Source organism: Melozone crissalis, unplaced genomic scaffold (genome assembly GCF_028551555.1).
Source record: "Melozone crissalis strain CALT ecotype California unplaced genomic scaffold, PUWL_Pcris_2 ptg000029l_1, whole genome shotgun sequence".
Lineage (NCBI taxonomy): Eukaryota > Metazoa > Chordata > Aves > Passeriformes > Passerellidae > Melozone > Melozone crissalis.
The window spans coordinates 14954076-14965303 of NW_026535807.1; the positions used below are offsets into that span (position 1 = coordinate 14954076).

At 38.2% G+C, this 11228-nt stretch overlaps 1 protein-coding gene across 3 annotated transcripts in view; it reads left to right on the forward strand.

Moving 5' to 3' along the window:
* Positions 1-11169, forward strand: part of NISCH (nischarin) — a 29486-nt gene extending 18317 nt beyond the window's left edge. The window contains exons 13-21 of one of the 3 annotated variants that reach the window (XM_054280793.1): positions 692-800; positions 3361-3482; positions 4334-4389; positions 4871-6178; positions 6591-6765; positions 7957-8110; positions 8648-8776; positions 9136-9297; positions 9773-11169. In XM_054280793.1, the coding sequence (XP_054136768.1) occupies positions 692-800; positions 3361-3482; positions 4334-4389; positions 4871-6178; positions 6591-6765; positions 7957-8110; positions 8648-8776; positions 9136-9297; positions 9773-10401 (2844 nt within the window). In that variant the 3' untranslated portion in view covers positions 10402-11169. Of the gene's footprint in view, positions 1-691; positions 809-3360; positions 3483-4333; positions 4390-4870; positions 6179-6590; positions 6766-7956; positions 8111-8647; positions 8777-9135; positions 9298-9772 lie in introns of those variants that run through there. The other 2 variants (XM_054280794.1, XM_054280795.1) reach the window with 2 other exon arrangements.
* The last annotated feature ends 59 nt before the right edge of the window (positions 11170-11228 follow it).

Consider the following 11228-nt stretch of genomic DNA (forward strand, 5'->3'; position numbering starts at 1 on the left):
GTTACCTCTTTTTCCTATTTAGTTTTCAATGCATTTTTGGTAGTTATCTGACCTTCTATTTGTGGGCTGGCTCAGGAGAGAGGAAGTGGGAGGAAAAGATAAAATTACTTAATCGTGTACACAGTGAATTCACAGTTGACCTTAACAGCCATATTTTGTATCTTACACAAGTATTTCAGAGCTGTGATTTTACTGCTTGTGTTGCAGAGTACTGAAATTACTTCCCCAAACTTTCTTCCTGTGGGTATTCAGCAGTGGGACAGAATCAGAAATCTGAGTTCTCCTTGCTTTCCCTCATACCTGGCTGTGTGCTGTGTACTTGGTTAGTCTTGGTTTGGAAGTCAATGTAGGGACAGAAGAGGTTCTGTCCCTACAATGTGGAAATCTGATTTGATTCTTTCCACTTGTGACACTGCCAATTCTGTCAATACAGTGATTAGTCAGTGATCAGATTGACTTCTCTAAAAGAATTCTTAGTGGAATTCCATCTGGTGTGAAAATTGAGACTTAGAGGAAGTGATCACCCCCACCACCCCCCACCAAAAAACCAAAAAGAAAAATAAAAAAGCTGGCACTAACTTTCCTTTTACTAAAATTGAGAAAGGTTGTGTGGGCTTATTTTAGTTCAGGATCTCATGTGTCCTGTGTATTTAGTTTTTTTTCTTTAATTGCTGCGTACTTTCTTTATTAGATCAGTGAGGACTCCAGGCTCACTGCTGCCAGCTCCAAATCAAACTGTTCTTCTCTTACTGTTCGTCCTTCCTCTCCCTCTCTGCCTCGTCCTGTCAGCTCCAGCCAAGGTAATCATGTATGTATCGTGCTGCTGGGCTGAGCCTCTTGGTTCTGCTTTTCTAAGCTGCATTGATATACATGAATATTATGTGCATGGATTTAGGGCTTTCAAGACAAGAACAAAGACACGGTAGAATTGGCTTTGAAAGTGAAAGTTGTATGGAATGTGACTCAGCAAAACCTACCTGTAGTTCCCAATAGTGGTTAAATATCTGGAGTGAGAATTTGGGTACAGGACTTTTACTGCATCATCCTGCAGAGGACTAGATGCCACTTCCAGGTTTAGAGTCATGCTTTAATGGAAAACTGTGGCATAGAGAGAAATATTTTAAAATTGCTTCACTACTCATTCTTGGTCTGCAAAATGTGAGTTCAAGCAGCATATGTTCCATTAGTGCTTTTTGCAAGAGCTGCATTTCTATCACACCAGGGGGAAGATAGAGAAAAGAGATGAGTAAAAGACACCTGTGGGATTAGTGCTCTGGCTGAGCTGGTGATTTCAGCACATCTGTTGTGCTCTATAGTACCTGCTGACCTCACCTCAAGTTTTTTTACTCTGTGTTTCAAATGAATGTGCCTGCTGCGTTAGGAACTTAGAAGAATGACTTAACTTTCTTCTTTAGCCCATAGGACTGACTTATGTGAATATTCACTTGTGACTGAGAAAAAGAAATACTTACTGGTTTTGGCTTTTGTCTGATTGAAAAGTGCAGTAGAATATGCACAGTGAGAGAAAACTTCATACCCATCTAAAAGAGCTGGGATTATCTTCTCAATTTCTTGGCATGGGGCAGGGGGGGCACAGCTTCCTCTTACCATTAATCAGTAGATTGGTGGATAAGGGAGAGAAGCATCCCTGAGGAGCCTGATTTTTGGAAAAAATCCATTGCTGTGACTTCTGCAGAATCAGCAGAGGTTTCTTTGTTCACTCTAGAAAAATGAAACTGTTCTGACAGCATTTGATGAGGGGGCAAACACCTTGATACACATTTGTTGCTATTTATGTACTTTGCTTTTGTAGCCCTTCTAGATAATTTTTCATCTGCAGAAAAAATGCCAGTTTTTCCAAAATCAAGTAAATGCTTGCTTTAAAATATTAAGCACTTGACAAACTGTCTCAGTTCTGTAAATATGTAACAACCTGCAGTTTTATACAGGACTTGCTGTAAAAATATATGTCAGCAACCCCTGGGACTGTTTAAATTATTTATCAACAAATTTTTTTCTACTACAGTAAATGTTTAGAAGCAAAAAAATCTTGAGATAAAAGAAAATATAGATCTTTCTAAAGGACTTAGGAGTTCTGTAGAGTGGTATAAGGGTCAAGGCTTATTTACTGTAGTCCTTTTCCATAAGATTCCTTCAGTAGAATTTTGGGGAAGGCTTTTATAAATAATGGGAAAATGAGGGCTGTGCAGGCTATTTCTCAGCTTCAACAATAAAAATTTATTATTTGCTACATATCTAACTATGAAGGGTTGTTTTCAAAATACCAGTTTTGAGAAATCTATTTTAAAGAAAATGGAAATATGCTGAGCAATTAGTTTCACTGATAGACCTTAAGTCATGAATAATGGAATTAATTTCCTGATGTGCTGTTTCTATGAATTGTTTTCTCTGCATTTTCTAGACACCATCTGTTTCCGTAACATATTATTCATACTTAATGTCATTGGGAAATGGCTTATGGAAAAAGATTAAATATTTATATAGGAAACAGAAAATCAAAAATAATGCTGTCATGTTCTGGTTTTCCTGTCAATTTGAGTTTCCTTCTTGCTAACACAGTATTTTGTTCAAGTAATAAATACCTCTTGTGTTTCCCCTGACCATGAGATGTCTTGGTGTAATCTGCTGAACTTTACCATCAATCCAGAAAGATAACATACAGGTTTTTTATGCTCAAGCCAGAAACATGTCCACACTGTAATTTTGTTGGTTATTTTCATATTTAAGTACTTGAGCTGGCTGGTTCAGTGGCAATACTGAAAATTGATTTGCTCTGTTGAGCCAGTTTGATGCTGTGAATATCAAACTGGCAAAAAGTCAAATGTCCCTGAGAATGTTGCCTTGTATTCGCTCATTATAAATTTTTGCTGATGATTCAGCTTTGAACCCTTGAAAAAGGTTCCAAATAAGGTGAGATAATATCTTAAGTGGCATTTGAGAGGTCACAGCTTCTCTGGTTGAAGGATGTATTACAGATATTGTTCGATTGAAGCTTGCAGAAATTTGAGAGTGTGCTATAAAGTTCATGAAGAGCACTCTGCCAGCCTAGCAGCTGACTAGTTCTGTTAAAACTGAGCTGTGTCAAGATTTCTTACACCAGAATTTGAGGTTGAAATTGATTTTTAGTTTGAGAAAGAAGCTGTAGCAGTCTTTTTCAATTAAACTAAAATTCTGCTTGCTTTTTTGTCCTGGCTATTGTGTGAAGATATGCTTTAGCTATACTGATTTATGATTAGATCTTGATTATACAATTTTAATCCCACTTGATTGGCAGATACTATAAGATATTTATTTTTGCTTTGCTTCAGTGATTTAAAGAGTTGTTTATGTTTGTTCTAGAAATAATTTGTGAAGAAACAGTCCTAGCCAACAGTTTTTTGCAATCCAGTGATTTGACTCCTACAGACCATACAGTTCCCCAGAGATGCTTTGAAATACCAGACTCCAGATGTAAAATTCAGGTAATTGCCACACTTTTGTTTATATGATAGTATTTTTAAAAGCTTTTGCAAATTTATTTCTGATGTTATCATAGTAATCCATAGCAAAGAGTTTTTTGCTTCTCAGAGCTATTTTAGTGGAAAAGGAGGCAGCCCCAAAGTTGATTCAAGGGTGTTCGGTCCAGGTTGTAAATTAAATGCAGAATCCAAGTTTACCAGAGTTGCAGAGAACTGTTGCTACTATGGCTTTGAGATGTTTACCCAGTACTACTATAACATCATTTAACAGCCATTTAGATGCTGAGTGTAATAATTGTGTCTCATCATATTACAGTATCAGTTCTTGAAAGGCTTTTCTCTTGCTGGTAGAGCAGAAGAGCCTTCTCTCTGTCAATAGGCAATGGCCTTAATTTGTCTTCTTCAATCTCCTCCTGTCTGATAACTTCTGGTTTGTGATTTCATTTGTGGTATTGGAAGCACTCTTCATATGCATGGCTTCAAGGAATAAGACAGGAAGACTTGGTGTCTCTTCGTTTGCTACCAGTGTAGTTGGTGTTTGTCAGGTTCCCTTAGTGTTTGGCTTCATGTTACACTAATTCACTAAAAGTTTGTAGAGTACTGAAATGCCTGGGTCACGGGTTGGATCTGTTCTCAGGTCAGCAGCAGAGTTCATTCTTCTTCTGCCTTAGCTGAATGCCCAGCCTAAAGCAAACATTATTTTTGGGTCCTCAAAGGGTGGCTGTTAAACTCCCTGTGAGAACAGCAGGACTTGGCCAGCTTTAAAAACCATGAGCCAGCATTAACTTTGCTTCTCATGTGTGCTGGACTCTTAAGTAGTTTACAGCTTCCTGATGTTACTTTCTTCTCCTTAGGCACCTGCCTCTTCATTGGCTTCATGCAAAGAGTATGGTGGTGGTCATCATGTGTGGTAAGCTACATAAATAAATTCTAGTTTAAATCCTTGTTAGCTTTTGGGTAATAACAGTAGATACTGTTGTCTTAAACACAGCCTTTAAGGCAAAACAGTCTCTTTCATTGTATTCTGCCTCTGGGTTTTTGAACCAAAAATATGTTTTTAACCTTTGAACCCTGGAATGCAGCTGGTGGTTTCAAAACCAGCAATAGCTGCATTGTCTAGTCATTTAGCTCGTGAGGTTGTGCTTACTGGGGATGGGAAAGGAAAGAGGAGTTAAATGTTTTAGTTTTTACTTTCTATAGAATTACACACTACCAGCCTTTAAAATCAATGGCTGTGCAGCACAAAGATGTTCTACAAAATTACACTGATTTAACTGTATTAGCAAGAGCAAATATCAAAGTTCTGAGAAGCAGCACCATGAATTGTAGGTAGCCATAACTGTTTTTAAACTCAAGTTTGTACTTATTGTGACTTCTTCTCTCTTTTGAAGTTTGGAGAGAGAACACTGTGCAGTGCCTGACCCCTCTAACACCATCATCTTGCCTTTTAATTGTATGTCCTACACTGCCACCAACCAAGACTTTATCCAGCACCTTTCTGCCTCGATAGTGCAGGCTGTGCAGAAATCTGCCCCCTCTCCCACAGAGAATAAAGGAAGCCCTGTGGGTACTTCCACAGCCACAGACAAAGCAGATGGATATTTTGAAATGGGACTTCATGAAGGAGATCAGACTTTTGAGTTCAGCACTACTTTGGATGCTCAATCATCTGACAACATAGCAGTGGAGAGTGTTGACATAGTCAAAATTCTCTGGAGCTTTTCAATTCACATTCATAAAGGACTCAGACAGTTTGCTTCCTGTTTGGTTTTGACCGATGAGCTGCTAGCTGTGTTTGAGATTCCTCATCAGGAATTGAGAGGAAATTGCCAGCACATCCCTTCTGCCTTGAAATTAACACTGTGTTTTCCCTACACTGATCTAATAGAATTTGGCTTTCTCCTGCCAGAAATCTGTTTAACTCTGAAGCTGAAAAACAGTGACCACTGCTTGTTTATTGTTTCAGACTCCCAGAATCTTCAAGACTTTTATTCCTGTTTACAAACGTGTTGCTCTCAACACTACACATCAGTGTTACCAAGCTCCACATGGTACTGTAGAAAAGCAAATCTCCAAGAATTTCTCTGTCAGCTCATGGAATTGAATTGCATTTCAGCTGAAGATGTTGAAATAAAAGGTTGTTTCCCAACATACCTTGTTTATGGGTATAAAACCAATGTTCAGAAAGTCTTGCATCAACCAGAGTCAGCTGGCAATAACAAGGAAAGGTCAAAGAATGCTTTGTGTTCTGCACTTTATTCTTCAGTTTATAAATCTTCTGACCAGAGTCCCTGTGTGGTCCATCCGTGTTGGATATTTCTAACGCCCCAGCATTTGTACATTGTAAAGGTGGATTTCAGCTTACTGCCAGGTAAATGGGCAGGCACAGAGGAGTTGGGAAGTGTATTTAAGCTGAACAGAATTCCATTGGCATCACTTGTGCTGCATCCAACTCACGGTGCCACGCAGCAGAAGGGTTCATTTTTGGATGGGCACGTGCTGGAGTTGCTTGTTGGATACAGATTTGTTACAGCAGTGTTTGTTCTACCTCATGAGAAATTCCACTTTCTAAGAATCTACAGCCTTCTAAGGACACTGCTCCAGGATGTTAAGACTATTATTATTTTCAAAGCTTCAAGCAAATCGGATGCCATAAGAAATCATGCTGTGGAGGCAAACAGACACAGTCAGGCAGCCAGGTAATGGTTCCTGTGAAAGGTCTCTGGCACAGTGCTTGATGTGGCCTGACCCCTGTGTTTGCTGCTGTCATTGTGGTTGGGTTTGGACTGTAGTATTGATTACATACTTCTGCATTGTGATAGTCTGGTGTAAGTGTGGTTATCCTGGACTGTAGCAGTCCACCTTTTTTTTTTCTGTTTTGTTGCTGCAACGTAAAATGTAATTTCTGATGGAAGGAAGCTTCCTATTTCATGTCCCTGCAGGCTGAAATTACAGCAGATTGATAGCTATGGTCAAGATATAAATAATAATAAACTACTAAAAATGGAAGTTATCTAGTTTTAATTTTTGAATCAAATACAAATATTTTTGAAGGGAAAAAGCTGTGCAGATCTTTACATTTTGATTATTTATATTCTGGATCTTTTCTAGTTTCTGCAAGCCTCATCTGACATTGTCATCCTTATACCCATCTGAGCTTCTTATGCAGAAGATAACAGAAGACAACCAGATTCCTGTTCACATTCATGTTTCTGTGTCTCTGCAGTATGTGGCTGGGCTGAAGGGAAGAGCCCTGGTTGAATTTTTCCATAGCAACATTGCAGAGGTATCATGTCTATATCAAGTGTACAAAAACATGCTTTGTGACCTTTCTGTACTACACAGTATCCATAAAAACTTTCCTGAGCAAATTTAGCCACGAGAATTAGGCTCTGGGAAACCTGAAAACATTTTCATCAAGAATCTGTGTGTTATTCCATTTTGGGTTCCCTGCTACAACAATTGGGATACTGCAAAGCATATTTTGCCTTCAGGATCTGTGGTGCTGAACAGGGGAGTACACTAATTATGTCTGAAGATATGATTGCTCCAAGAATGTTCCTCTGTTTTCTTTAAAGTGGAAAAAGGAAAGAAAATCACAAGAATGAAATTATTTTGGGATGGTTCTTAGCTACATCAGTAAATAAGTGTTCTGACTTGTTTTTGTAGTACTGTGCATGACTGCAACACATGTACATGGCTGCAGGTACTCCAGAAACATGAACAGATAAACCTGATGCTGAAAAACATTTAAGTGTATCTGGGGAACATCAGATTAAAAAGTAAAAACATTACCCAAAATTTATGATGTGGCTTTTTGAGTGACAAATCACTGTGATCTGAGTACAAATTGAAAAGCTTGAGACATAGATACATTTTTCTTACTCCCTTACCTCTCTTCCAAATGTTTTAAGTAAGCACAGTTACAAGCTGTACTTCTCTTTTTATATCAGGAGAAGCTGATAAAAAAAGCAGGTGACTCATTTAAGGGTTCACAGTAAGCCCACCAAGTTAGAAGCTGGGAAGATGCTGAGTTGGAGCAGCAGCTGCAGTGGCAAGCTGTGCTCCTGTCCTCTCTCCAGAGTCTTTGAATCCAACCCTCAGAAACACCTAAGGCCTCAACAGACTTGTGGTTTGGAAGGCCACTGCTCAGCTGGTGAATAAAGTTTTGCCTGCAGTGTTTGCCCTAAAAAGTCTTTCTTATAAATGAGATGTTTTTCTGTATTTTTCTAATTTCAGTTGGAAAGCAAGGAATAATTTGTTTATAACAGAAAAATAATTTTCTTACATAAACACAAGATATTTTCAGTGGCTGCCATTGTGGCCTCATTTAGCACTACCTCTCTTTAACCAGAGCATGTTCAGATGCTTAATATTTTGTAGTTGTTTCTCTGGGGGTCTAAAGTTGCCTCTAAGGTGATGAAACTGTCTGAAATATCAAAGTTCATGTGTTTATGAAATAAAATTTACATCTTAGGTGGAAAATGAAGAGTTGAGACACCTCATGTGGTCTTCAGTTCTGTTTTACAAGACTCCCAGTGTGGAAGTGATGGCTTGTGTGCTTCTCTCAACAAAAGCTATTTACTTTCTGTTGGATGATTCTTTCATTCATGCAGATGAGCACCAATCAGGTAAAATAGTTACTTTGATCCTTTAATCATGTTACCAATGTAATCCCTCTCTCTGTGTTTGTCCTCAGTCTAAGAACCAATTTTGATCAATTTTTTTAATTAGACCTCCTAGTTAAAGGGGTCAGTATTTGCATAAGGCTTTTATGTTCATAAAAACAGAGTCTTGAGTCATGTCTGCTTCTCAGACCCTTTTAGCTGCCATGGGATCCATGCTGTTCTCTGATGTTATTTCATGGTCCCTCTCATAATGAAAATGGAAAGTGAAGGGTAATGAACCTCATGGTGGCCATTCAGTTAAAGTATGTTATTAGTTAGTGCATGTGCTGATTTAAATCAGGCACAGGACAAATACTTTTTTTAAAAGCTCCTAATAAAAATTGCTTGTATTTTGCTTGAGAAATTTTTAGCCACTGTACCCAGTTTTTTCTTAATGTCTTTCTTCAAGTGTGAGATAAGTGTTAGATTGTAATATAAAAATTATGCTTATGGACAGAGCAATCTTTTTGTTTTGACCTTTTATGTATACTTCTTTAACAGATTTTTGGAACAAAGAAAACTCAGACTGTGAAAACAGTTCTTTCCACCTCTCTTGCTGCTTTGTGCTAAAACTTAATGACCTGCAGTCAGTAAATGTTGGCCTGTTTGACCAATACTTCCGAATTACTGGTGAGTACAACTTGTGCTTTAAGCTTTTCCAGTTCCATTTTGTTCTAGTCTTTTTTAGATGGATCCATGTCTTTATTAGTGAGATGGAAGAGAGGTTTTCTGTTTCTCCTTTTTCTTGGATACCTAGAGCAAGATTTGAATCATAAGTGTGCATTGTATTTTAAATGAAGAGAAATTTTTTTTGAGGGATTTGTAAGGAATCCATTATTGTTTTCAAGAATTTGAAAGATTTCTGAATAATAATGCATGCTCTCAGGAGAAATAATAATTTTAAAAAAATTATTTCTGATGACAGTTGCATGCTGGTTCAAGAAATGGTAATGCCACAGTGAGTGAACCATGTTCTGTGTTCTCCCCAGGGCATTCTGCAGATCACATTGTCACCTGCCTGACAAGAGACAGTTACAGCACTCACACCTTCATCCAGCAGCTTATGGCAGTCCTGTCACTGCTTGCACGCACTCCTTCACCTGAACCAGTAGACAAGGACTTCTACTCTGAATTTGGGAGTAAAAACACAGGTGAGTCTTTTCTACATGCCATGACTTATTTAGGCATCATACTTTAGGCTTCACCTAAACTGTACTGATTAAAAACTCTCTTGAGGTACATTTATGCATCAGTCATTACCTATTTGATACTTCAACTAAACTCCCTGATTTAATTATCTTAGATGTGCCTTATGTGAGCAGGACTGTTAAAAGTATGTAAGAGTCTTGCACAAGTGAAGTTACTGATGGCTTCTTGCATTCACCTGGACTTACATGGTTAGAAATTTGCAGAAAAGTGTGTTGGTAATGCAAGAAGGGCTCTGGCAGAGACCTGCAATCCAAATACAATTATTCCAGTATTGTTTTTAAGCAAAAGCCATGTATCAATAGATAAAAAATTCTTCCAGCTACAGCCAGCTATCAAGCTGGTTGTTGTTTATCCTAGTACATTGAGAAATTATTGTATAGCACCAAATAGAGATGTAATAATGTATGTTTCTTGCAGGAAAAATGGAGAATTATGAACTGATTCACTCTAGCAGAGTAAAATTTATTTATCCAAATGAAGAGGAAATTGGGGACCTTGCTTTTCTAGTGGCAGAGAAGATGGATGGTTTGACCAATCTTCCATCCCTCAACATCCTTCTGTATGTGTTGGCATTTCAAGTAAATCACTTTGAAGGATCTGCTCAGAACACTAGTTCACTTCAACCTAAAACACTGATCTTGACCAGCTCTGATTTGTTCCTCTTTGATGAAGATTATATCAGTTACCCACTACCTGAATTTGCTAAGGAGCCACCAAAGAGAGACAAGTACCAGCTTGCAGATGGAAGACGAATCCGGGATTTAGACAGAGTGCTCATGGGGTATCAGACATATCCACAGGCCCTTACATTTGTGTTTGATGATGTTCAGAATCAGGACCTGATGCAGAATTTAACCCTGGATCACTTTGGAGAAACTGATAGTGTCCCAGAGGGAAATTCCAAACAAGAGGGCAGCAGGAACAGAGAGATCCAGTGGTACGTTTTTATCCCAAGTGCAGAAAGCAGGGAGAAATTAATTTCATTGCTTGCAAGACAGTGGGAGATCCTGTGTGGTAGGGAATTGCCTCTGGAGCTCACTGGGTAGTTACTGCACAGCCAAGTGATTTCAGTCTGTATTACAAGGTAAAGCACAGTGAGTAAGTAGATAGCACCTGTCAAGTTCTCTTTGTTGTCATGAGGAGCTGACCTGGACTGCTTTGTTTCCTGGTGCAGTGAACATGTAATAGTACATAGAAATATTCTGAAGTGTTAACTGGGGACTGACCTTCTTGTACAGTCTATTTTTATGCAATAGTATATAGTGAAAAAAACCACATGAGACATCCTGGGAAACTGTATGGAAAATTTAAGGAGTCAACACTAGATATTCTGTCGTCTGGGGCTGTTAAGGTTTCCACTATTTTTCTGTATATATCAGTCTTGCTGTTCTATACAAATTCTAAAGTGTAAATAAGGGTAAATGCTTGTGTATGTTCAAGTGCAATGTTCTTTGTACAAGAAGTATTTTGGGTATGCTGCTAATGCTTATTATTTAATGATCTTACAGTTTTACATATGTTTTTCTTTGAGGCCAAGTGTAATTATTTGCTGCCAATCATTAACTTAACAGTAAAATTTGAGCCACAAGCAGGTAACAAATTTTCATATGAAACTATTTTCACAGGCATTCATTTTCCTTCTCCAAGGATAAAAGAGTTGCTTGGTAAAGATCCCCTCAGTATTGTCTTGAAAGTGGAAATACCCAATGTGGGAATATTGGCATTTTGTCAGCAAATAATGGATTTGTATCTCTGAACACAAAGTCTTTCTTTTGCCTATCTTGTCAATACAAATAAAGTGTAATTTGACAGTTTTCTTTTGGCCTTGTCTTTATTCAAGTTTATATCTTGTGTTTCCAGGATACCATATGGC